The sequence below is a fragment of the Nerophis ophidion genome, linkage group LG02, assembly GCF_033978795.1.
Source record: "Nerophis ophidion isolate RoL-2023_Sa linkage group LG02, RoL_Noph_v1.0, whole genome shotgun sequence".
In the NCBI taxonomy this organism is placed as follows: domain Eukaryota; kingdom Metazoa; phylum Chordata; class Actinopteri; order Syngnathiformes; family Syngnathidae; genus Nerophis; species Nerophis ophidion.
Genome location: NC_084612.1, coordinates 39,083,117 through 39,110,384, shown reverse-complemented (window position 1 = coordinate 39,110,384; position 27,268 = coordinate 39,083,117). Strand labels below are relative to the sequence as shown.

General features: G+C 40.7%; 1 protein-coding gene across 1 annotated transcript in view; it reads left to right on the top strand.

Moving 5' to 3' along the window:
- rras2 (RAS related 2) overlaps positions 1-13,663 on the top strand; it is an 86,368-nt gene extending 72,705 nt beyond the window's left edge. Inside the window, exons 3-6 of the mRNA XM_061883497.1 lie at positions 922-1,024; positions 4,893-5,001; positions 8,961-9,079; positions 12,091-13,663. Coding sequence (XP_061739481.1) covers positions 922-1,024; positions 4,893-5,001; positions 8,961-9,079; positions 12,091-12,178 — 419 coding nt within the window. The 3' untranslated portion in view covers positions 12,179-13,663. The remainder of the gene's footprint in view (positions 1-921; positions 1,025-4,892; positions 5,002-8,960; positions 9,080-12,090) is intronic.
- Positions 13,664-27,268: the final 13,605 nt, after the last annotated feature.

Genomic DNA, 27,268 nt, shown 5'->3' with positions numbered 1-27,268 from the left:
TTATTTTGATATTAATATTGTATCATTTTATGTTGAAAAACAACAGCAAAAGTAGCAGGTAAAAATACTGTTAAAATGTTGGTTACTGTACTTTTATTGAAATATTTCTTGAATATTGTAAATGAGAGCAGAACATGTTTCCTCATGTTGGTTCCACTTTATTCCAATAGTATGGAAATTCATTTGTTGTTCACTTGCTTGTTTGTATCTATAATTCATGTATATATGATTCCCTTACAAGAATTAATAGGAACATAGGAAACTTCACCTGCAGAATCCATTATTTATTTCAAAGTCACACTAGTTAATTTTTTGCTAACAAGTTACTGAATTGATTTCAACTCACTGAATCTTTTGATATAAATATAGATAATATCGTCCCGGAATCGTATTGGCAAATACAAATTCTGAATGAAATCGAATCGTTGTTAAAACGAATCGTTGTTAAAACGAATCGTTACACACATCGTTATGACAATTTGTTGTACATTTTATTTGCTATTTTTGAATGTATTATTTGTTCAGTTTTAAATTTATATGATTAAAGTATTGCAATCTCTTCAACCTTAATGTCCCAAATTTCCATAAAAATACTAACTAAAATGTGCATGTTTTCAAATGTGTAAGTGCTAGTTTGGGCACTGTTTTTCAAGTACTGATTTCAGACTTGCATCTGGAAAAAATGTAAACAATACCCATCCCTAGTGTGGACAAACACTACCTCAACCGGTGTTGTAAATCCCTGGAACCCACATTATGCCCGCAACTTAAAGAAAAACAAAAAGCAGAGGAACAGCTCGTATCTCAAAATACTCCTAAATTGAGGTACAGCTGTACATCTACACCCAATCATCGTTTAGAGTCCACTCTATAAAGTTATAGCACAGGGTGTGTTGATGTGTGTGCATGCACCTTGTGCAGTTCTTGACACGGCTGGGCAGGAAGAGTTTGGAGCGATGAGAGAACAATACATGAGGACAGGGGAGGGCTTCCTGCTCGTCTTCTCTGTCACTGACAGAGGAAGGTGAGTGACAGTCCTCATCATGGACAACTTTGTGCTTCTTTTCTTCTTGTTTTCTTTGTGCACACACACACACACACACACACACACATCTGTTTACTCTTCACAGTTCCACCCTCTTACTAGTACTCTTTGCCTAGCACTTTACCCAGACCCGAAATCTTGTAATGATAGCGTCTTCTTTTTCTTGAGCCTTTCAATATTGTTTCGACTTAAAAATGTTGACAACTACGGTCAGGCTGGTTAAAACTAAATGAACGTTTCCAAGGTGAATAAATGAAATCTACTCTATCTACAATTAGGGTTTACTTCTAAGCTAGCAAAACAATTTACTTAGCGCATTCTACGTTAGGTGCACATGTATGATGTCCATCCATCCATCCATTTCTACCGCTTATTCCCTTTTGGGGTTGCGGGGGGCGCTGGCGCCTATCTCAGCTACAATCGGGCAGAATGCTGCGTACACCCTGGACAAGTCGCCACCTCATCGAAGGGCCACATGTATGATGTAATGAGATAAAATACGATATCAAAACACGGACAAAATACAATACACAAGCACGGTTTATTGGCTTACAATAGGCCCTTTTCCACCGCAGGAACTTTTTCTGGAACTTCCTCTCTTAAATAAATAAATAAGTAAATAAAGTTCCCCCTTTGTTTCCAACAAAAACTACACAGGCAGATTTAGTTATTTTAGAACCTTTCAGAGTTTCTCCTAGCTAGGGGGGACTTTTCCAAGCGACCAGGAACCTTTTAGGGAGCGGGCTGTGCTGTCAAAAACAGTTGGGGGCGTTCCTAAAACATCTCTTTCAAACACACGACCACCATTGAAATATACGCAGCAACTTGTTTAGCTTTTATTTCTTGTGTATTTCTAATACAACAAACTTGACAACGGAGAGAAAGAAGAACAAACGGAGCTTTTGAAATGCAGGAACTTTTGTTGGGCATCTATGTGCTGAAGAACGCTGATCAATGGAACTATTTTGGAATTTTTTTACTCAGCCGTAGTCTTTAAACCATACTTGCCAACACTCCCAGATTTTCAGGGAGACTCCCGAAATTCAGCGCCTCTCCCGAAAACCTCCCAGGACAAATTTTCTCCCAAAAATCTCCCGAAATTCAGGCGGAGCGGGAGGCCACGCCCACTCCAGCTCCATACGGACCCGAGTGACGTGTCGACAGCCTGTTTTCACGTACGCTTTCCCACAATATATACAGAGTCCCTGCCCAATGACGTTATAACTGTAGAATGTTTAAGGGCGAGTTCTTGGTTTCTTATGCGGGTTTATTGTTAGGCAGTCTCATTAACGTCCTACCAGCGTGGCAAGAACACACAACAACAGCAGTCACATTTTCGTTTACCGTAAAGCAGTTCGTCTGCCGTAAACAGTAATGTTGTGACACTCTTAAACAGGACAATACTGCCCTCTACTGTGCATCCATATGTGACAATAACATCTACTGCTTTTAGAGCAGTGGTTCTCAACCTTTTTTCAGAGCTGTACACCCTGTGATAATTTTTTTAATTCAAGTACGCCCTAATCAGGGCAAAGCATTTTTTTTTGAAGAAAAAAAAAGATAAAGAAGTAAAATACAGCATTATGTCATCAGTTTCTGACTTATTAAATTGTATAACAGTGCAAAATATTGCTCATTTGTTGTGGTCTTTCTTGTACTATTTGGAAAAAAAGATATAAAAATAACTAAAAACATGTTGAAAAATAAACAAGTGATTCAATTATAAAAAAATATTTCTACACATACTGCAATGAGGTGGCGACTTGTCCAGGGTGTACGCCGCCTTCCGCCTGATTGAAGATGGGATAGGCACCAGCACCCCCCACGACCCCAAAGGGAATAAGCGGTAGGAAATGGATGGATGGATAGCTGTAAGTATACTCCTCCCCTCTTAACCACGCCCCCAACAACGTCCCGCCCCCAACCACCCCCCTCGCTCAACCCCCGACCACGCCCCCCACTCCCCACCTCCCGAAATTGGAGGTCTCAATGTTGGCAAGTATGTTTTAAAACCTTTACAGTTTAATGTTGTTTATGTTTTGTACAAACTTCATTTCAATACGCTAAGCTACAAGAAATCGACAGACTCTTTTAAACATACTTGCAGAGGAGTATGAAGCCAGACTCGAAGCAGCAACCTCAAGTGCTTACTAGGGACGGCGTGGCAAAGTTGGTAGAGTGGCTGTGCCAGCAATCTGAGGGTTATTGGTTCAATCCCCACCTTCTACCATCCTAGTCACGTCCGTTGTGTCCTTGGGCAAGACACTTCACCCTTGCTCCTGATGGGACCTGGTGAGCACCTTGCATGGCAGCTCTCGCCATCAGTGTGTGAATGTGAATGGGTGAATGTGGAAAATACTGTCAAAGCGCTTTGGGATCCTTAAAAAGGGGTAGAAAAGCACTATATAAGTACAACCCATTTACCATTCATTGAAAAAATGTGAGGAAAAAGGACGCAGTACAAGATTGGAACGAAGGTAAAAATCATCAAATAATAACTATTTACTTTATTGCATGTTGTAAAAGTAGTCAGTCACACTCCATTTGTGGAGTTATTAGCCTCAACCCAAGTGAAGAGAATGCTAATGCTAACAAGCTAACGCTAAAGCCGATGTGTTTGTGTTGTCGGCGTGAGATAAACTCTGACATTTATTCTTTATAAATTGTTATTTACAGCTGAAATGGAACACAAGGAATTACCTGACCTTCATGAATTCATCACTTACCAAGAGGACAACTTTCTGACTGTTGGAAATTATGGACAAAAGCCTGACTTTTTATAAGCAATTCCGTACATTTTATTTTATAAATCACGTCGTTTTATATATTATTGCTTTGTATTTCAATTACTTACTTTTGAGTAAAATAACTTTGACCTAATATTGTCCCTTTATTTACATGGTATCAGTATAGAAACATACTAAACCTGCGATGAGGTGGCGACTTGTCCAGGGAGTACCCCGCCTTCCGCCCGAATGCGGCTGAGATAGGCACCAGCGACCCCAAAAGAGACAAGCGGTAGAAAATGGATGGATGGCACTCCTCAATAATCAAAATTACCCAGAACTGTGAAATGCGTTGAAAACAAACTACACAATTCTACAGGAACCTATTATCCAGGAACCAGAGGTTCCAGGAACCAAAAGCAAACAAACAAAGAACACTGTTTAACAGTTAATCCTTGGAGGAGTTGTGCTAGTTTAAAAACAACTACATCAGGAGGTTGCATACATCATCAACTGTTTACACCAGCAATTATAGAAGCCTCATTGGCTAATTACACACAAGTGTTCATGTAAAGTAACTCTATAAGCCAAAAGTTTGACATAGAAAATAATAAAGTGAAGATATTGACAATTTGAATCGCTTCTTTCACATCACACTAAAGCACACAGGTGTAGTATTACTGTCTGTTTCTACTTCCTCCTTGTCTTTGTGTGCCTACCCAGCTGCACTGTGCACCAAAGTAAATCACTCTACCCTCACCCCCCAGCTGTCCTCCCCAATGTTGATGTTGTAAACACTTTTGCCTTCATTCATTCTTCCACTAATCAAGTCTTTCCAGATTTACGAGGTGCTCTCCAACTTCTTGTGCCGTCTCATGCTGCGACCATGTTCCTTTAATTGTAATGCATTTGTAATAATGTGTTGAAATCCTTCTGTGGTTGCTGACATTTTCAAGCTCGGCAGCCTTGGTGCCCCCAGCTCCTGGCTGATGGCTGTGTGGGTGGATTTCCTTTGTGGTTTTCAAGCTTGTGCATATGTGCATATGTTACTGGATGTGTGCATTTCACTCCAAAAGCATGTGATCTGTGTGGCATGTAACGCCAAGTTGTTCATTCCACAGCTTTGAAGAAATCTACAAATTCCAAAGGCAAATCCTGCGAGTCAAAGACCGAGATGAATTCCCCATGATCCTTGTAGGAAACAAAGCAGATCTTGAACTACAGAGACAAGTAAGTCCAACAGCACATATGTACTGCGTGAACGATCATCTGATGAGATCATTTGAACCAATTAGCGGCATTCATTCAAGATGGAAGCAAGCGTCAGGGCTGCAGCTAGTTGCTCGGTGTACAGGATGTGAGCATAATAGAGCAGCTGTAGAAATGGTCATGTCACGAGGAGAGGATGATGAAGAGAAAAGTCTGCTGAAATCTTGAATTTTCTGGGTGTTGGTGTGCAGCTGCCATATGAAGCCACAGCGCCCCCTTATGGCCATACAGCTGTTGTCTTTTAAGTATGTAAAGTCCTGCAAGCTGCAAAAAATTGTCATTTCCTGTTGTGAGAAAAATTGTAAGCGTTTCTTCAAAATGTGCTACAAATACATTCAAAGTACTTTTGTTTACAATTTACAAGCACCCAATAATTTGTCAACTTTTTGCTTGAAATAATAATTTTTAAACTTACAAATTATATACAACACAAGGTAATAGTTTATATGCGTGACCACCATAAATCAATTAATCAATGCAATAGCAAAAAGTACATAAAATTACCCACCAAATGACAATAATTATTCAAATTAATAAAATAAAAAAATACATATTGAAAACCAACAAAGAGTATAACGTGTTTTTCTGTACAGTCTAATGTTTTAGGATTATTTTATTTACTTAAAGGGGACCTATGACGATTTTAATCTACATTTAGATCAATGTCTACATCTACATTTAATAATATATACTGGAAATGGTTTGGTTTAAAGTTTGTGTACATTTTTATAACCTACTTTCTGCGTATGTCTGCAGCCCTTCCAGTTTGCAAATAAATCCCTCTACACCCCGTCCTCTCCAAAAGTATCAACCCTTTTGAAAATGTACACCGTTAAAAGCCTACTGAAATGAGATTTTCTTATTTAAACGGGGATAGCCGGTCCATTCTATGTGTCATACTTGATTATTTTGCGATATTGCCATATTTTTGCTGAAAGCATTTAGTAGAGAACATCGACGATAAAGTTTGCAACTTTCGGTCGCTAATAAAAAAGCCTTGCCTTTACCGGAAGTAGTAGACGATGACGTCACCCGTGTGAGGGCTCCTCACATCCTCACATTGTTTATAATGGGAGCCTCCAACAAAAAGAGCTATTCGGACTGAGAAAACGACAATTCCCCCATTAATTTGAGCGAGGGTGAAAGATTTGTGGCTGAGGATATTGATAGCGAAGGACTAGAAAAAAAATATTTAAAAAAATAGGCAATGCATTGTGAGCGATTCAGATGTTTTTAGACACATTTACTAGGATAATTCTGGGAAATCCCTTATCTTTCTATTGTGTTGCTAGTGTTTTAGTGAGATTATATAGTACCTGATAGTCAGAGGGGTGTGTCCACGGGTGTCTTGACGCCAGTCTCTGAGGGAATAAGTCACGGCAGCAGCAGCACGACAGAAGTTCCGCTGATCTCTGGTAGGAGGCTACTTTTTACCACAATTTTCTCACCGAAACCTGCCGGTTGACAAGTGGTCAGGATCCATGTTCGCTTGACCGCTCTGCTTCATAGTAAAGCTTCACCTCCGGAAATTTTAAACAAGGAAACACCGTGTGTTTGTCTGGCTAAAAGCTAAAGCTTCCCACCTCCATCTTTTTACTTTGACTTTTCCATTATTAATAGAACAAATTGCAAAAGATTCAGCAACACAGATGTCCAGAATGCTGTGTAATTGCGTGATGAAAAGAGACGACTTTTAGCCGCTAGTGGTGCTGCGTAAATATGTCCCCTCCAACTCGAGACGTCACGCGCAGGCGTCACCATACACATCATCATTCCGCGACGTTTTTAACAAGAAACTCTGCGGGAAATTTAAAATTGTAATTTAGTAAACTAAAAAGGCCGTATTGGCATGTGTTGCAATGTTAATATTTCATCATTGATATATAAACTATCAGACTGCGTGATCGGTAGTAGTGGGTTTCAGTAGGCCTTTAAATATATACATGTTTTTAAGACAAATATCACCGCTTTATTTTTGCACATATGGTTGCCGTGCCAGCAACTTGAGGGTTTGAGGTTTGATCCCCATCCTAGTCACTGCCGTTGTGTCTTTGGGCCAGACGCTTGCCCACCTCCTCCGAGTGCCACCCACACTGGTTTAAAATATAGCTTAAAAATGTAAATAATGGGGTTCACTATGTAAAGCACTTTGATTCTTGAGAGAAAAGCGTTATATACATATAATTCACTTCACTACATACTCGGTCACCACATATGGTGCATTTGTTCACTCATTGATAGATACAGACTCTGCATACAAAAGCTGTTTTTAGCAGCCTTTACAACACATCAATGTTATTATGTGCATACTAAGGTTATAAATTATACGTTATCCTACCTTTTATTGTTTTTCCTTAAAATTCATACAGCACTCCTCTCTCTCAGGCTGATATATTTACGTAATATCCGGAAAGAGTGCAATGTATCATATTGTAATTGTACCCATGTCTGAAATTAACACCGACCAACCAACCATGAGTACCGTATTTTTCGGAGTATAAGTCATTCCGGAGTACAAGTCGCACCTGCCGAAAATGCATAATAAAGAAGGAAAAAAACATATATAAGTTGCACTGGAGCATAAGTCACATTTTTGGAGGAAATTTGTTTGATAAAATCCAACACCAAGAATAGACATTTGAAAGGCAATTTAAAATAAATACAGAATAGTGAACAACAGGCTGAATAAGTGTACGTTATATGATGCATAAATAACCAACTGAGAAGGTGCCTGGTATTTTAACGTAACATATTATGGTAAGAGTCATTCAAATAACTATAACTTATAGAACATGCTATACGTTTACCAAACAATCTGTCACTCCTAATCGCTAAATCCCATGAAATCTTATACGTCTAGTCTCTTACGTGAATGAGCTAAATAATATTATTTGATATTTTAAGGTAATGTGTTAATAATTTCACACATAAGTCGTTCCTGAGTATAAGTCGCACCCCCGGCCAAACTATGAAAAAAACTGCGACTTATAGTCCGAAAAATACGGTATGTGCACCACGCATTCAAAACGACCAAATGCATGAAACTTTATGTTTTGACCCTTTGGTATTCTTTAGCACAGGGGTTCTTAACCTTTTTGACATTGGGCCCAAGTTTTTCCGTATATATGGAGGGTTTCAGAGCTCACTCAAATATTAACCTTAAATTAGTAATCTTACTCTTGATTTTAGTCGTATTGAATATTTACATTTAACCTACTTTCAGTTTAACAACCTTGTCAAATGATATGAAGCCTTGTGTTAATCACAAAGATTATTATTTGTTTAACACATAAACCTTAGGCTTGGAGAAAGCACTCATAAATGATTTATGGAAAAGAACTGTACATGCAATAATGTAGTGCTAAAATAAAAAAAATGTTTAATAATATGTATGTTTCTTAAATAAACTGTCAATAAAATTAACATGCAAATGAAAATACAGTTTCATCACTTTAGTTATAATTTTTGCATTACACTTATTCTGTTTGTTTGATATTGTCATTACTGCTACAAGTCGTGAAAATTATATTACAAATGAGTATCGCCGCGGCCCAAGCTGAGAAACCGATATTTTTGGGGCGCTCATGGATCAACAGTGGGCCCTGGCTCTAACATTCACAAACACTGGCTTAACACGAGTATCCAACATTGTAACAACATTCATAGGTCAGAAAATACTAAATTCATTATAGGTCCCCTTTAATTGACTAATATTTAGAATTGAAATGTGATCATAATTACGAAAGCATATTTTTTTAAACATCTTATCAAACAAATGTGAAAGGCAGCAGCAGTATCACCGAGAGATGGTCTTTTTTGAAATGATATTAATATCAAATCCCGTTTTGAGAGTTGCATGCATGCGTGCGTTTGTGAGTACGTTTAGGACCCGTTTTTGTTTACCCTGCCTGTCCCCTCAGGTAACCCAAGAGGAGGGCCAGCAGCTGGCCAGACAGTTAAAGGTCACATACATGGAGGCTTCAGCCAAAATCCGCATGAACGTCGACCAGGCTTTTCATGAACTTGTTCGAGTAATCAGGTTGGTTGCTTTTTTGTTGGCTCATTATGACTTTTTGTGACTTTTTACAGACATGCTTAGTGCATTGAGCAAAAACATACAGTGTGCAGAAAAATGTGATCGCAAGCCCAAATCTTTTAGGTAGAAATGTATTATCTAATATAATTTTATACAAGAATCCATTTTTCAGTAATTAAAAATATAACGATCACTTTTCAGCATTACTGCGGGTGGTGTCCATTGATAGTATCCTGTGATATTATACTAAGAGGGGATTTGGACATTTTGGTTACTTAGCAACACCTCTTTATATGGTGGACCTAATGAAGGTTCAAGAGAGTGTATATTTTATGCTGTTTCTCAACGAGAAAGTTTCAAAATTACAATAAAATGCAGCCTGTCAGGTTGAAAATAATCTGGATTTTGAAACGTCATCAGAAAGGACGGACAACATTCTTCCGCCCGAATGCAGCTGGGATAGGCTCCAGCATCTAACAAACGGTAGAAAGATGGATGGATGGATGGATGGATGGATGGATGGATGGATGGATGGATGGATGGATGGATCAAAAAGGACAGCACACGTTAAAAGCTCACAAAAGTGTTTTAAGTAGCATTTTGATATCCTTCACGGTCATTTATTTTGTGTATTTCATACAAGTGTAAAAATTAGTGAGTGTATGTTAGTAGTAGGGATGGCCAATAATATATATCACAATATATGTTCCAGCATCTTGCGATATATATCACAATATACTGTATTATTTGGTGTGTAAACGATAATAAAATTATTACAAAACAGGTTTTAAAGGCTCCAGAACTTGGCTGCTGACGTAAGTGATAACATATCGTGTCAGTTCCTGTTATTAACAAAGTATATTTATATAGCCCTTTTACAAGTGTTTCAAAGTGTATGTGTCGTTATGGCACAAGCCATAACGACATATAGTTTTGGGCTATTTTACAATCCTGTCTATCCATCCAATACCAAGTAGGAGCAAAATTTGTCATACCAATGTTAAAATATATATTTTTTTAAAACATAGTTGAAATTTTCAGGATCATTAGCTGGGATAGGCTGCAGCACCCCCGCGATTCCGAAAGGGACAAGTGGTAGAAAATTAAGGGATTGGATAAATGATTGAATGACTGTAAATGATGAAATGACTGTAATCTGACAAAAACACAAGCTGTGGGTTGTAACAATATCAATTCATTTTTTAATTATTCCTTATTGCCTTTTACATACAAATGTAAAGTACTGTCAACGGTGCAAAATTACTGTACGAAAGCAAAAAACTAATATTGGCTCCCTTTTACTGAGTTAGTACACGACAAAGGATTGTGTGATGATAAAAAAAAATGGAAGTAATTACTGTAGTATCGACGATATACTTATCACTACTGTCTATGTTGTATCTATCTGCCCACCTTTGTTTACATTCAAGAGCTTTACCTTAGTGGTCAGTTATGCTTTTTTGCATCTTTCCATGATGTGTACTTTTGCATGTTTAGCATTGGAGCACAGTTTATTTTCTGCCATGGAGGTGAGGATTAGCGATTTAAAGCCTGCACCGTGGAGGGACATTAGCCGCTAGATCGCTAGCGAGGACAATACATTGCGTTGAGGTTGCCTTCATTTGTTTGCCTCACAATGTAACGATAGTAATAAATGCTTTATTGTTGATCAAATGTATATATTTCATTTTGTATACATCCCGCATAACTAGCTAATATCAAACATAAAAACAATAAAACACTGTTAATGATGAATAACAAAGGCATGCAACCAAAAAAATCTCACTTTTTATCAAGTGTAAAAATAGGTTAACCCGTGTTTGTATAAATAAAGCACTGTTTGCCTCAAACCACTCACCAAGTGTAAAAATAAGATAACCACCGTTTAACACTAACAATATTTTAATGCAACATGTGCTTTTGTACGATTCAATGTAGTGTGTGTTATTAATGAAATGTTGGAAATGTCTAAAGTCAGTTTACCGAAACCTTCTTATGTTGTTATCTACTGTATTATTATGTACTGTATATGTGCTAGGGGACCCAAAGAAGGCTGATGGGGATCCACAATAACAAAACAATAATACCACAATACTATAAATGTATTTTCCGGATTATAGAGCGCAAAATCCAGAAACCACACCCATTAAATTTTAGAAGAAAAACATTGTTTTCTCATATATTAGTCGCACCGGACTATAAGCCACAGATACAGTATATACAATGTGACATTACTAATTTACACATACATATTTTATAAATGTTTATTTACACACCATATCATATTGTTTCCAAACGGCTTATCAAACAAAACAGAAGTCATCGTCATGGATCCACGAGCAGCGAAAGCTTGCTCTCCAATCAGCTAAACAGACTCAATAACGCCACAGTGAGGTCTTGGTTAATTTACTGAAGAATTTGTGAAGCTGAAACAATACAAAAAGAATGCCATTGTAAGTTAATACTAACACAGACACTTGTAATCGTGTTAGCATATTACCTAATGCTCACCAACACTATCAAAAATGAGGCGGTTCAGTATGTATGAATTGTTTTAGATGTATTGTAAAACTTACAAACGTTGCTTGGAGTAATGAGTGAAGAATCCATATGGGTAGCAACGCTATGGACCTGTAGTAGGCAGAAGGGCCCTTGTACATCTTGTTCAAGGCACTAAACAATTAACCCAAAGATGATGCCATAGCACAAATAATACCAGACCTTTTCAGTCTCTGTGTCGTGTTACTACTATTTAAGTTTGTTGTGTACAAAACATTATGGCAGTTAGCAAAGAAAAATGTGTAGATTAGTTTCACTGTTTCATAAGTAAAAAAGTAGCCTCTAATAGTCAAAGAAAAATCAATCTGGCAGAAAAAAGTTTTTTTGTAAGCTATGCAGTCAAACAGTTATAAGACCAAAGTTGTTTTGAGACTTTTTGAGGCATTTTCTTCCCCTATAACCTGATTTGAGAGAATTCAAACTAAGACTTTTCTTTCCCCTCTCCAAACCCCCAGAAAGTTCCAAGAGCAGGAATGTCCACCGTCGCCAGAGCCGACAAGGAAAGAGAAGGACAAACGTGGCTGCCATTGCGTGATCGTCTGAGTCGGCCTTATCACTGTAACTCATGACCGCTGCTCTCTTGTCTGTTGCCCCGCCCACTCTGCCTGACATCACGCCCCGGAGTGGATGACTGACCGCTGCCTTCTCCATGTGCATGACTCCAGATGGCTCCGCCTCTAGGATATTGGGATGGGGGGCGTGGGGCGGCTGTCCCCAGGACGTCACCATGGACAACTGACAATGCCAAAATCTGAACACCACGCTACCTTCAGCCATAGTCCATATTCACACGAGAGAGTCCCGACACTTAACATTGCCTTCTGACCAATATATGTTTTGTACTCTGGAGGACTTCTCTTGCCTTGTAGTGATTTGTACTTGCTGCTGATATTGAATGAAGAAAAAAAAAAAAAAAAAAGATGTAACCCGAATGTTAACAAGTGGAACGGAGAGATTTATTTTATGGAGCTTTGTTTATGTTGTGCCATCTTTTCTTCCATGTGCTAATCTGCTACTGTACATATGTGACATTTGTCGTGATTTATAAAGTGTATTTCTAATGACTATTAAATCACCACAGTACGGTGTGTGTGAGCTTGGTTTTGCATATATGAAAGTGACTATGATAATGTACAGTATATGAATGATGCCTAGACACGCCCTTAAAGCTACAATGTTGGAACTTTTTAAATTCTTTTAGTTTTGTTGCGTCTTCTGCTTCCATCTAGATTGCCAAATATAGAATGTCTGCAGTGTGCGCCCCTGTTTTTTTCCATTGTTGGTTTTTGAAGTCTTATAGATTCACATACAGATGTTTCTTCTTCGTTGGTTGCAGTTCAGTCAGAAGGACCAGACGCAGATGTATTGTTTTTAATATCAATGCCAACTGTATCAAATTCAAGGAGTCACCACTTGATGAGTTCTATGAACACTTTTCAGTCTTTGAGTCAATCCAATCAATATAAGTTAATTAATGTTCAATTCTTAAACATATTTTTGTTGGATAAAACAGTTGAATTAGTAAAATAGCGGACCTGCCACGTCACAATCACTAGAAACTGCAAACTGTCCTCTTCTCGATACTGTAATTTGTCTTTGATGTCATTTTGTCATCTCTAGAACAGACTTGATTAAATGTTTCTACTTTTGTACATGATTTTCTTATCAAACGAGTTGGCGGTATTTTTTATATGTTTATAAGTGAATATGTGTAAAGAGGCATATTTAATTATTTTGGTTGTTTTAAGATAACGTTGCCCCAATTTAAACAAAATTGGATTATTTGTGCAGAAGTGATGTTTTTTTTTTAGAAATGGAGATGATATTTATCCATGTCAAGTCTGGTATAAGGAAGAGGTTCAGCATTGGAGTACTAATAATCAACAAAAAAATATAATTCTAAACTACAATATTCCCAGTGTTAAAATGCTAATGCATATCAAAATCATACTGATTTTTTTCATTTTTCTTCCATAGTGTCTTTTTGTGTTGAGCTTTTCTGATGCTGAAATAAAATATTTCATTGAACCAGGTGGGTTATCTTTTATTATTAAAATGTCATAATTTACAGCCGCGGTATATTATACATGCCAGCATTCTTACCGTCATCTGGTTCTGAATAAGATCAGCTCATAATCCAGATGTAAATAGCGAAATCCTTGGTCATTTTCTCACTTTTGTCATGGTCAAACGTTTACATATACCAGCTGGGAAACATAGTCTCTCCACCGTGTCCTGGGTCTTCCCTGTGGTCTCCTACCGGTCGGCCGTGCCCTAAACACCTTCCCGGAGAGTTGTTCGGGTGGCATCCTGACCAGATGTCCGGACAACCTCATCTGGCTTCTCTAGATGTGGAGGAGCAGCGGCTTTACTCTGAGCTCCTAGCGGATGGCAGAGCTTCTCACCCTATCTCTACGGGAGAGTCCTGCCACCACACTGAGTAAACTCATTTCGGCCGCTTGAACTCGTGATCTTGTCCTTTCAGTCATAACCCTGACCTCATGACCATAGGTGAGGATGGGAATATAGATCGACCAGTAAACTGAGGTCTGCCCTACCACTTTGCTCCTTCTTCACCACGACGGATCGATACAGGGTACGCATCACTTCATACGCTGCACCGATCTACCTGTCGATCTCATGATCCACTCTTCTCTCACTTATGAATAAGACCCTGAGGTACTTGAACTCCTCCACTTGGCGCAGGGTCTCCTCCCCAACCTGGAGATGGCACTCAACCGGGCGAGAACCATGGACTTGGACGTGCTGATTATTCATCCCAGTTGCTTCACACTCAGCTGCGAAACGATCCAGTGAGAGCTGAAGATCCTGGTCGGATGAAGCCATCAGAATTCAGGACCACATCATCTGCAAAAAGCACAGACCTAAACCTGCAGCCACCAAACCAGATCCCCTCAACGTCCTGACTGCCGAGAAATTCTGTCCATAAAAGTTAGAAAATCGAATTGGTGACAAAGGGCAGCCCTGGCGGAGTCCAGCCCTCACCGGAAACAGGTCTGACTTACTGCCGGCAATGCGGATCAGGCTCTGACACTGATCATACAGGGAGTGGACCGCCACAATCAGGCAGTCTTATACCCCATACTCAGAGCACTCTTCACAGGAATTCTCGAGGGACACGGTCGAATGCCTTCTCCAAGTCCACAAAACACATGTTGGGTAAACTCCCATGCACCCTCAAAGATCCTGCCAAGAGTATAGAGTTAGTCTACAGTTCCACAACCACACTGCTTCTCCTGAATCCGAGGTTCAAATATCCGACGTAGCCTCCTCTCCGGTACTCCTAAATAGACTTTACCGGAAAGGTTGAGGAGTGTGATCCCTCGATAGTTAGAACACACCCTCGGGTTTCCCTTTTCTAGATAGAGAAACCACCACCCCAGTCTGCCAATCCAAAACTACCGCTCCCAATGTCCACCCAATGCTGCAGAGTCTTGTCAACTAAGACAGCCTCACAGCATCCAGAGCCTTGAGGAACTCCGGGCGTATTTATCCAGCCCCAGTGCCCTGCCACCGAGGAGCTTTTTAACTATAGCCCCAGAAATAGGAGAGCCCATTGCGGAATCCTCAGGCACTGCTTCCTCATTGGATGACGTGTAGGTGGGATTGAGGAGGTCTTTGAAGTATTCCCTCCACCGATCCACAACGTCCTGAATTGAGATCAGCAGCACACCATCCCTACCATACACAGTGTTGACATGGCACCGCTTCCCCCTCCCTATGGCGGTGGATGGTATTCCAGAATCGCTTCGAAGCTGTCGGGAAGTCGTCCTCCATGGTTTCTTCCCCATGTCCGAGTTGTTACCTCTGCAACCGCTTGGCCTTTCAGTACCTGTCCGCTGCCCCTGGACTCCCATGAGCTAAAAGAACCCGATAGGACTCTGGTATCGACCGCCGGGTTCAGGGTTTACCGCCACAGCAGGCACCGACCACTCTTGCAGCCACAGATCCTATCGGCTGCCTCGACAAGAGAGGCAGGGAACATGGTCCACTCGGACTCAATGTCCAGCGCCTCCCTCGTGACATGACAAGTTCTCTTTGACGAGAGACTGCTAGACGTTCCCATCAGACCCTCACTATGTCATACATATTCATGTATGTCATACACATTTATGCAGGACACATACTGTGAATTCAATGTTGGGGCATTTGAGGTTACAATCTACAATGAGGAAAGCAACTGTTAAGTAGTAACAACATAAGGTCATGCAATGAAAATGGGTGACTTACATACCAGACCAACTTTATTCATAAAGCCCTTTAAAACCAACCACAATTGAAGAACAGAGGGCTGTACACCAAAAAGAAATAGAGGCAAATGACGGACTAACAAAATAACATTTAAAACAGAAGTAAAATACAGATTGAAAAACCAAATACAAATTACCATAAGAACAATGTGTTAGATAAAAAGCAGTTAAAAATTTGAAAACGGTTTAAAGCAGAGGTGTCAAACTCAAATACAGAGTGGGCCAACATTTAAAAACTGAACAAAGCCGCAGGCCAAAGTTCAATCAATCAATCAATGTTTACTTATATAGCCCTAAATCACTAGTGTCTCAAAGGGCTGCACAAACCACTACGACATCCTCGGTAGGCCCACATAAGGGCAAGGAAAACTCACACCCAGTGGGACATCGGTGACAATAATGACCCAGTGGGACGTCGGTGACAATGATGACTATGAGAACCTTGGAGAGGAGGAAAGCAATGGATGTCGAGCGGGTCTAACATGATACTGTGAGAGTTCAATCCATAATGGATCCAACACAGTCGCAAGAGTCCAGTCCAAAGCGGATCCAACACAGCAGCGAGAGTCCCGTTCACAGCGGAGCCAGCAGGAAAACATCCCAAGCGGAGGTGGATCAGCAGCGCAGAGATGTCCCCAGCCGATACATAGGCGAGCAGTACATGGCCACCGGATCGGACCGGACCCCCTCCACAAGAGTGGGACATAGGAGAAAAAGAAAAGAAACGGCAGATCAACTGGTCTAAAAAGGGAGTCTATTTAAAGGCTAGAGTATACAAATGAGTTTTAAGGTGAGACTTAAATGCTTCTACTGAGGTGGCATCTCGAACTGTTACCGGGAGGGCATTCCAGAGTACCGGAGCCCGAACGGAAAACGCTCTATAGCCCGCAGACTTTTTTTGGGCTTTGGGAATCACTAACAAGCCGGAGTCCTTTGAATGCAGATTTCTTGCCGGGACATATGGTACAATATAATCGGCAAGATAGGATGGAGCTAGACCGTGTAGTATTTTATACGTAAGTAGTAAAACCTTAAAGTCACATCTTAAGTGCACAGGAAGCCAGTGCAGGTGAGCCAGTACAGGCGTAATGTGATCAAACTTTCTTGTTCTTGTCAAAAGTCTAGCAGCCGCATTTTGTACCAACTGTCTAGCATTAAAAGATATGCTAGACATGGGGAGACCCGAAAATAATACGTTACAGTAATCGAGACGAGACGTAACAAACGCATGGATAATGATCTCAGCGTCTTGAGTTGAACAAATGAATCTTTTAATAGGACCCAAAAAAGTTTTGCAATTAATATTGAACAAGCAAGGCTTATGTTACTTTACAGTGACATGCAATATCGAGTTTCAAATAATAATGATAATAATGATTAAAAAATAGCAATGACATATCAAATAAAATATAAATAAAAATGTAATACCTCTTTTCTATTTGCAGCCCTCTGAGGTAAATATCAAAATAAACTTTTTCCACAGGCTAATAATACATTTGAAAATAAAATAACAACAATGAATGAATCAAACGCCTTGTGATGAGGTGGCGACTTGTCCAGTGTGTACAAGCTGAGATAGGCTCCAGCGATTCGAACGGGACAAGCGGTAGAAAATGGATGGATGGATGGAATGAATCAAACATTCAAGCCTTGAAGTAGCAAGAGAAAGTGCATGAATAAAAACGTTAATTATTGCTCAGTTTGCTACACTGATTTGCTTTAACACCGAATATGGAACAAGCAACGTTTATATAACTTAACAGTAAAAAATCAACTTTCAAAAAACAAACGAAAAAACATCAACGGCATATTAAATAAAATAAGAATTAAAAAAAATGGGGTGTGGGGGGTGTATAGTGTAGCGTCCCGGAAGAGTTAGTGCTGCAAGGGATTCTGGGTATTTGTTCTGTTGTGTTTATGTTGCGAATGTTCTCCCAAAATGTGTTTTGTCATTCTTGTTTGGTGTGGGTTCACAGTGTGGCGCATATTTGTAACAGTGTTAAAGTTGTTTACACGGCCACCTTCAGTATGGGTGTTGACCAAGAATGCCTGCATTCATTTCTGTGCGTAAAAGCCACATATATTATGTGACTGGGACGGCACGCTGTTTGTAGGGAGGAAAATAGGACATGACGACAGGTTGTAGAGTACGATAAAGGCAGTGTCCTCAATATTGTTGTCCGGGTGGAAATCAGGAGAAATTCGGGAGAATAGTTGCCCCCAGGAGATTTTCGGGAGGGGCACTGAAATTCGGGAGTCTTCTGGGAAAATCGGGAGGGTTGGCAAGTATGAGTATTAGCGGTGAATGCGGTGTTACAGCGGCACCACTCCTGTATAATACCGGCGGGCCAGCACTAATGTTAATTTGATATTGCCTCAAGGGCCAAATTAAATTACACGGCGGGTGAAATTTGGCCCGCGGGCCAGAGTTTGACACCCATGGTTTAAAGTCTCACGCTGGGTTAAAAGCCAGTGAATAAAAATGGGTTTTAAGAAGCGTCTTAAAACATAGTCACGGCAACAGCATATGGTTTTTATAATGTGCATACTCATACAAGCCTGTGATGAGGTAGCGACTTGTCCAGGGTGTACGCCGCCTTCCGCCTGAATGCAGCTGAGATAGGCTCCAGCGACCCCCCGCAACCCTGAACGGGACAAGCGGTAGAAAATGGATACAAGCGTTATGACCAAAAATTCTGGACAAAAGTCCTGATAACGCTCTAAAAACCTTGAGGAGAAATACAGCATAAACAATGAATAATCTTCTTTGAAATGAAGAAGTCTTCATTTTGCATTTTCCTATAAATGATAATGTTACAAAAAAGGACATCCTGTGATGGAAGCTGAATCCAGGCTGTTAAAACTGAAAATATTTTATTGTCAAAAACAACAACAACCACAAAAGAACACACAGTAAACCAACTCTCCAGAACTGAAGAAAAACAAAAAAAATACAGACTGTTGGAACCTGATTGTAGCGTGGCAAACACCGGAAACAAATGCCATCCATCCATTTCCTACCGCTTGTCCCTTTTAGGGTTGCGGGGGGTCGCTGGAGCCTATCTCAGCTGCATTCGGGCTGGACAAGTCGTCACCCCATCGCAGCGCCCGGAAACAAATGGAAAGTTGTAAATAAATGGTCAAGTCAAACAAATTACTCACCACAGTTATGTGCTATGTCTTGAAAAAAATGAAACTTTTTGTTGGTTTCTTCTACAAATACTGTATTATATGTTTTTACCTTTCCCCAATTACCGCACCCTGGTTCCCAAATGTTGGTGCTGCGTGTGTAGACATAATATAAACTTGGGCTTTATGACGTCTGTGTTGAGTGAACAGTGAAGTGTCCATGCTGGGTTGCCACCACCAAGAGGAACGGACCATTTTGCATTTTTGAAAGTGGGTGCAACGTAGTGGTACACATTTCTAAATTAATTGTTAGAATAATCATGTATATATTATCACACGAACTTTAGTACGCTTTAAGTATTTTGCTATAGTTTTTAGCTATTGTGCTCGAGTTAGACTTTTGTGTCTATGCAAGGACGAAACTTCTTGTCTGAGGGGTTGCCTCAGCCTCAGATGTTATCGTTGTTTTAAACCGCTAACAGCCAAGGTCTTCAAGGACCTCAACAAAGATAAGACGACAGCACGCAGACGAAGTAGAGACAAGGCGAAATAACAGGGCCGCTAACAGCCAAATACTTCAAGGACCTCAACGAAGATAAGACGATAGCACACAGACGAAGCAGAGACAAGGTAAAATCACAAGGCCCCAGCACATTCCGTCACGTATTGTGCGTCCTGTATCTGCTATGCATAATATATGTGACCACTCCTCTTAGAGGCGGCCTCAGTGAAGTTGACTATGGAACACTGAATAAAAAGAGGGATGCGGGAGCAGTACTTTAGAGCGTAGGGCGAGACTGTGACTAAGTGTGCACTCCATGCGTTCTCATGAGCTAAATTGAACTCTGTCTCTGCATGGTTCCTTTCTTCTTGTCTGTTTAATAGATGTCATCAGTATTTGAACCTGACATTAATTAAAACACATTTAATATTACTTAACTCTGGCAACAACATTTAATGTATCTGGTCTTTTATAACTGGCAAGTTTGAATGAAATAAAACAATTTTCAAATCTCTACAAAAGCACAGGTCATATTCCTGTGACCCCTCTACAGTGACGTGCGGTCAAGGGAGGCAGGGGAGGCAGTGCCTCACCTGTGATCTTGCAAAGAAATAAAATATATAATGATAAAATAATTGTAATTGTTAGTTTTTAATTTTCATTTAGCTTCACCAATTTGGATGATTTTTTCTTTAAAATTGATACAATTTCGCAATCCCTCATAAACATCTCTGTCTGCCGTGCGGCCAGAGCGCGTTCTTGTCTGGTGTGTTGCTGAGCGTTCAAAACGGCAGAGAAAAAAGTCTGAGGTGAGGCAAACAGTTGTAGTGCCTCACGATAGGGGCGGGGCGCTCATGATCCCAGACATTCGGTGGCGTCAGCGGGTAAGTGCCGCAGCGACTTATTTTTTCCGTCTCGTGCACCCTGACTTTCAACATGGATGACTACATTTCTGCACTTAAACAGTTTTGTAAAGGGGACTTTTGTCACGCCTGTAAGTTATGTTTTGGTTTTGGTAACGCTATGTTTAGTTTTTGGACATTCAGTCACGTTTTGCACTTCGTGGTTTTATTTGTTTCCATGCCAGCTCATTAGTTTTCACCTGTCACGTCCCTGTTGTCAGCCTCACACCTGTTTTCACTAATGATCATAGCTATTTAAGTCACTCTTTTTCTTGTCTTCTTCCTGGGAACATCACACACGCACGCACCCTACCCATGCTGTTCCAACCTTCACGCCCTCGTCCACAATTCCATGCCGTTATAGATTATTATCCGCCACAGAGCGCGTCCTTGGTTTGCCTTTTTGTGAGTTTGTTTGTTTATTTAATAAATATCATGTACTTACATTCATGCCTGACTAGTCCCACATCATCCTTGCATTGAGGAAGCACAAACATCCACAGTCCAAGCCTGACAACTTTCAAGCGATGCAGGAGATAATTACTAAAGGAAGACCAACGCCGGACCTGAATGGTTTGTTTCAATCAGCAGGACGGACAGTTACTCGCTCTTTTCCAAACCCGGTTGTATACGTGAATAGACCGGCTTTGTGGATGTTCTGCAAGAAACCGCCTTTTCTGCTTTCCTTGTCTTCTTTTTTCAACCTGTGGAACTGTGTGGACTCAAATGGGTTTGTGACCTAAAGAATTTGCAAAAAAGCCTCACCAAACATGAGTGGTCGGCCGCTCATATTCAGATATCGCTAAAACATTTGGGACGATGAGGATAGACTTGGCTTTGGCTGAAAAGCGGCGACTCAACATCAGTGTCCACAATGCTAACTAAGGTAAAAGAGAACCGAAAGATTTTAAATGAGTCATCAATGCGACCTGCTTCCTCGCCAAACAGCAGCTAGCATGTTGTGGAAATGATGAGAGTAGGAGCTCTGCTAATCGTGGCAACTATGTTGAACTCTTATAAGACTTTTAAAACTGAAGAAAGTGAAGGAGGAATTTTACCAGAAAGTGACGGCTATTTTTATCCAGAAGGACCGGCGCATGGACTTCATTTATAAGTAAAGGTAAGGCGGCGATAACATAATTTTTGTTTTGTTTTTAATGAAATGCTAATTTTTTGGGCGACAGTTTATATTAATCAATGATTATTTATATAGCCCTGAATCACTAATGAGAATCAGCACCTCCAAATCCGAGTCTATGGTTCTCTCCCGGAGAAGGGTGGAGTGCCATCTCCGGGTTGGGGAGGAGACCCTGCCCCAAGTGGAGGAGTTCAAGTACCTAGAAGTCTTGTTCACGAGTGAGGGAAGAGTGGATCGTGAGATCGACAGGCGGATCGCTGCGGCGTCTTCAGTAATGCGGACGTTGTACCGATCCTTTGTGGTGAAGAAGGAGCTGAGCCGGAAGGCAAAGCTCTCAATTTACCTGTCGATCTACGTTCCCATCCTCACCTATGGTCATGAGCTTTGGGTCATGACCGAAAGGATAAGATCACGGGTACAAGCGGCCGAAATGAGTTTCCTCCGCCGGGTGGCGGGGCTCTCCCTTACAGATAGGGTGAGAAGCTCTGTCATCCGGGAGGAACTCAAAGTAAAGTCGCTGCTCCTCCACATCGAGAGGAGCCAGATGAGGTGGCTCGGGCATCTGGTCAGGATGCCACCCGAACGCCTCCCTAGGGAGGTGTTTAGGGCACGTCCAACCGGTAGGAGGCCACGGGGAAGATCCAGGACACGTTGGGAAGACTATGTCTCCCGGCTGGCCTGGGAATGCCTCAGGATCCCCCAGGAAGAGCTAGACGAAATGGCTCGGGAGAGGGAAGTCTGGGCTTCCCTGCTTAGGCTGCTACCCCCGCGACCCGACCTCGGATAAGCGGAAGAAAATGGATGGATGGATGAATAAATGTCTAGTGTCTCAAAGGGCTGCACAAACCACTACGACATCCTCGGTGGGCCCACATAAGGGCAAGAAAAACTCACACCTAATGGGACGTCGGTGACAATGATGACTATGAGAAACCTTGGAGAGGACCGCATATGTAGGCAACCCCCGCCTAGGGGAACCGAAAGCAATGTGTTGTAAAGAATGCAGAAATGAAATATAACCCGTAAACTGCTGCCAATCAAATGGCAAATAATCTGCGCAGAGTGCATACTGTATATTTGTAAATCTGATTCTGATTATGTCAGTGCCTCACCAGCTATAAACCTCAGCGTGCGTCACTGCCCCTCTTTAGTGGTGTGGGCCCTAAACAACATTTAGTGTTTATGCCACCGGCCGGCCCTGTCTGAACGTTTTGGCTATGACTTGAAATTCCGTTAGAAAAAATAATGCATTAAAGGTGTGACAAAAGGCAGCCTTGGTGGAGGCCATCGTTTGCTGTAAACAGACTTGACTTACAGCCGACAATGCGAATTAAAGGACCGAATGGCTTCTAGCTTGCTTTTTAATGGCCCCTGACACATTGTAAAGACGAAATAAAAACATTCTGGATTATAATCCGTCCATCCATTTTCTACCGCTTGTCCCGTTCGGGGTCGCTGGAGCCTATCTCAGCTGCATTCGGGCGAAAGGCAGGGTACACCCTGGACAAGTCGCCACCTCATCGCAGGGGGCTTATAATCTTATACATAATCTTATTCAAAAAAATAATAATAATGGACCTGACCCAAATATCCCCTCAAATGGGACTTGAAAACCAAAATAGCCGATGACCTAATCATCTTACTGTGTATGGTCTTTGATGATGTGTTGTCATGATGAGGATGTGCACACATTTCTTGCAAGAGATGATACTTTTTCAAGTGTGCTAAAGCCCTTAAAAAGGATTTAAGTAGTGGAATAATAATATTAGTTGATAATAATAATAGGTAGCACGGTGGAAAAGGGCGTGTGCCTCCCTATAAGAAGGTCCTGGGTTCAATCCCCGGGCTCAGGGTCTTTCTGGGTGGAGTTTGCATGTTTCCCCCATTTCTGCGTGGGTTCCCTCTGTACTCCGGCTTCCTCCCACTTCCAAAGACATGCACCTGGGGATAGGTTGATTGGCAACACTAAATTGGCCCTAGTGTGTGAATGTGAGTGTGAATGTTGTCTGTCTATCTGTGTTGGCCCTGTGATGAGGTGGGGACTTGTCCAGGGTGTACCGCGCCTTCTGCCCGAATGCAGCTGGGATAGGCTCCAGCCACCCATGTGACCCTGAGAGGGACAAACATTAAAAAATGAAGGTATGGAGAATAATAATAAGATGTATTAAATGTAATATCTCACTATTTTAATTTTCTTTCATACTTTTAAAACCAAGCAAAGATCTAGATGTTAAGCATATGTGGATTGACATAAATTGTTCTGCAGGCTATCCAGTGAGCAGTTTGTCTCCCAAAACTTGGAAGACAAACATCCATCCATCCATTTCTACCGCTTATTCTGTTTTGGGGTTGCGGGGGGCGCTGGCGCCTATCTCAGCTACAATCGGGCGGAAGGCAGGATACTCCCTAGACAAGTCGCCACCTCATCACAGGGCCAACACAGATAGACAGACAACATTCACACTCACATTCACACACTAGGGCCAATTTAGTGTTGCCAATCAACCTATCCCCAGGGGCATGTCTTTGGAAGTGGGAGGAAGCCGGAGTACCCGGAGGGAACCCACGCATTCACGGGGAGGATATGCAAACTCCACACAGAAAGATCCCGAGCCCGGGATTGAACCCAGGACTACTCAGGACCTTCGTATTGTGAGGCAGACGCACTAACCCCTCCGCCACCGTGAAGCCTCGGGAGACAAACATTTTTGAAGAAAATCCCTAAAAGAGTGAAGTGAACTATATTTATATAGCACTTTTCTCTAGTAACTCAAAGCACTTTACACTAAGTTACATTTTTAAACCAGTGTGGGTGGCACTGGGAGCAGGTGGGTAAAGCGTCTTCCCCAAGAACACAAAGGCAGTAGCTGTGCTCGAACCTGGAACCTTGAAGTTGCTGGAATGGCCACTCTACTAACCGAGCTATACCGCCCAAGAGTAGACTGCTTCTGTTGTTTAAAGCAACTTGGACAACTGTAAACACATTGACAGATCTTTGCATTGACATTTTAACCTTGCTAGTGTCCAGTCTGGCTGAACAATGCGTCAAGCAACAATAATGCTGGCTACTGGCTTTTAGCTCGATAGTTAACATGCTTGTCTCTCATGCTAGCAAGTCCTGTGCAGAACTGAGCAAGCAAGGACTGAACCACGCGGGTTACACCAGCAAACAGATCACTGGGGTCCAAATTTGTGATTTAAATAACTGGGGTGTTCTACAGGCACTCTCTTAAGTCCTCTCCTTTTTGGGTTAAAATGTTTCGAGACGTGATTTATGTAGCTAAGGTGTTGCTGCATATAGCTTGTTTACTTCAGATGCAGTCAGTAGTCAGAGTTATACCAGTGCTGTTCCTCAAGGTTCTTTTGTAAATCCTCTTTTTTCTTAATATCATTTGTGCTATTCAACTCGTGGCCCGCAAGTTCAGTTCCAACAATATGTGCGACTCACATGTTTCCAGCAGATTTTCAAACAACAACAAAATAAGGATGTTCTCATAGATCTTTGACTGCCTTTTTTTTTTTTTTTTTTGCACAAAGGACCTTTACTGAAATTAGATTTTTTTATTCAAACGGAGATAGCAGGTCCATTCTATGTGTCATACTTGATCATTTCGCGATATTGCCATATTTTTGCTGAAAGGATTTAGTGGAGAACATCCACGATAAAGTTCGCAACTTTTGGTCGCTAATAAAAAACCCTTGCCTTTACCGGAAGTCGCAGACGATGCCGTCACATGTTTGATGGCTCCTCACATATTCACATTGTTTTTAATGGGAGCCTCCAACATAAAGTGCTACTCGGACCGAGAAAACGACAATTTCCCCATTAATTTGGGCGAGGATGAAAGATTTGTGTTTGAGGATATTGATAACGACAGACTAGAAAATAAATAAAAAGAAGTTAAATAAAAAAAAAAAGCGATTGCATTGGGATGGATTCCGATGTTTTTAGACACATTTACTAGGATAATTCTGGGAAATCCCTTATCTTTCTATTGTGTTGCTAGTGTTTTAGTGAGTTAAATAGTACCTGATAGTCGGAAGGGTGTCTCCACGGGTGTCTTGACGCGCAGTGTCTCAGGGGAGTCGACGGCAGCTATGGACAGCACAAGCTCAGCTTTTCTCCGGTAAGAACTGACTTTTAACCACAATTTTCTCACCGAAACCTGCTGGTTGACATTCGGTAGGGATCCATGTTGGCTTGACCGCTCTGATCCATAGTAAAGTTTCACCTCCAGGAACTTTAAACAAGGAATCACCTTGTGTTTGTGTGGCTAACGGTTAAAGCTTCCCAACTCCATCTTTCTACTGTGACTTCTCCAATAATAATTGAACAAATTGCAAAAGATTCAGCAACACAGATGTCCAAAATACTGTATAAATATGCCGTTAAAGCAAACGACTTTTAGCTGTGTGTGTGCGTAGCGCTCATATTTCCTTAAAACCCGTGACGTCTTGCGTACACGTCATCATTACGTGACTTTTTCAAGACGAAAATCCTGTGAAATTTTAAATTGTAATTTAGTTAACTAAAAAGGCCGTAATGGCATGTGTTGCAATATTATTTTCATCATTGATATATAAACTATCAGACAGCGTGGTGGGTAGTAGTGGGTTTCAGTAGGCCTTTAAAACAGCAGAGTGCTCCTGTAACGCTGACACAAATAAATAGACCGGAATGAAATGTTGCAGATTCACCAGAATATACAAAATAAGAATCGTAAAAAGAGAGGTCTGTCTGGAAATGTTGGCTTCAAAATAATTTATTTGAATATCCCTGTTCAGTTCAGTTCAGTTCAGTTCAGTTTCAGTTTATTTTAAACATGCATACAATGCAATGTAATGCATCACACATTTCAAGTTGTTTCATTACAGCACGTCCGAAAAGGTGCAGGAAGAAGCAGAGCTTATTTAATCCTACCCATTTTCATACCATAGCGATTTTATCCAATTTCCTTCTTCTCTGTAACAGAACAGTGAACAACTATACAATATGTAAAATAATATATATAATAGAGGTAAATTATTGGTATTATTCATTATCAATAGTTATTTATATTGGTATTTGTATTGCTCCATTTGTAGTGTAATAATGCTCATTGTCATTTCTGTGTTATTATTTATTTCACTAACTGCTTCTTTGTTATCACTTTTACCATCATATTTGTACATATCGTATTTGCGGATGTTGCTCTATTGTTGTTGTTGTTATTGTTGTGTTTGCTGTTGTTTTTTTGGTCTCTCGGTCTTATCCCCCTCTTATCCCCACAATTTCCCCCTCTGTCTTCCTTTTTTTCTCTTTCTATCTCCTCCTGCCCCGGCTGCACCAAATGATAATATATATACATTTAATAAAGTCAAATACAAATAAGGCAAGAGGAGAAGTATCCTACACTTCTCTTTTGTATAGTAAATCTGAACTGCCGATATGGGCATCTACATCAACTATATTATTTTCCTGAGAAGCTGGACAGGACACAAAAAATAAATAAATAGCTAAATAAATACAATAAATAAATAAGGAAAAAATATAAATATGATATATAAAATAATACATATATAATAAAATTATATATATAAATAAATAAATAAGCTGAGATAGGCACCAGCGCCCCCCGTGACCCAAAAGGGAATAAGCGGTAGAAAATGAATGGGTGGATAAATAAAAAAATACAAAATAAAAACAGTGAA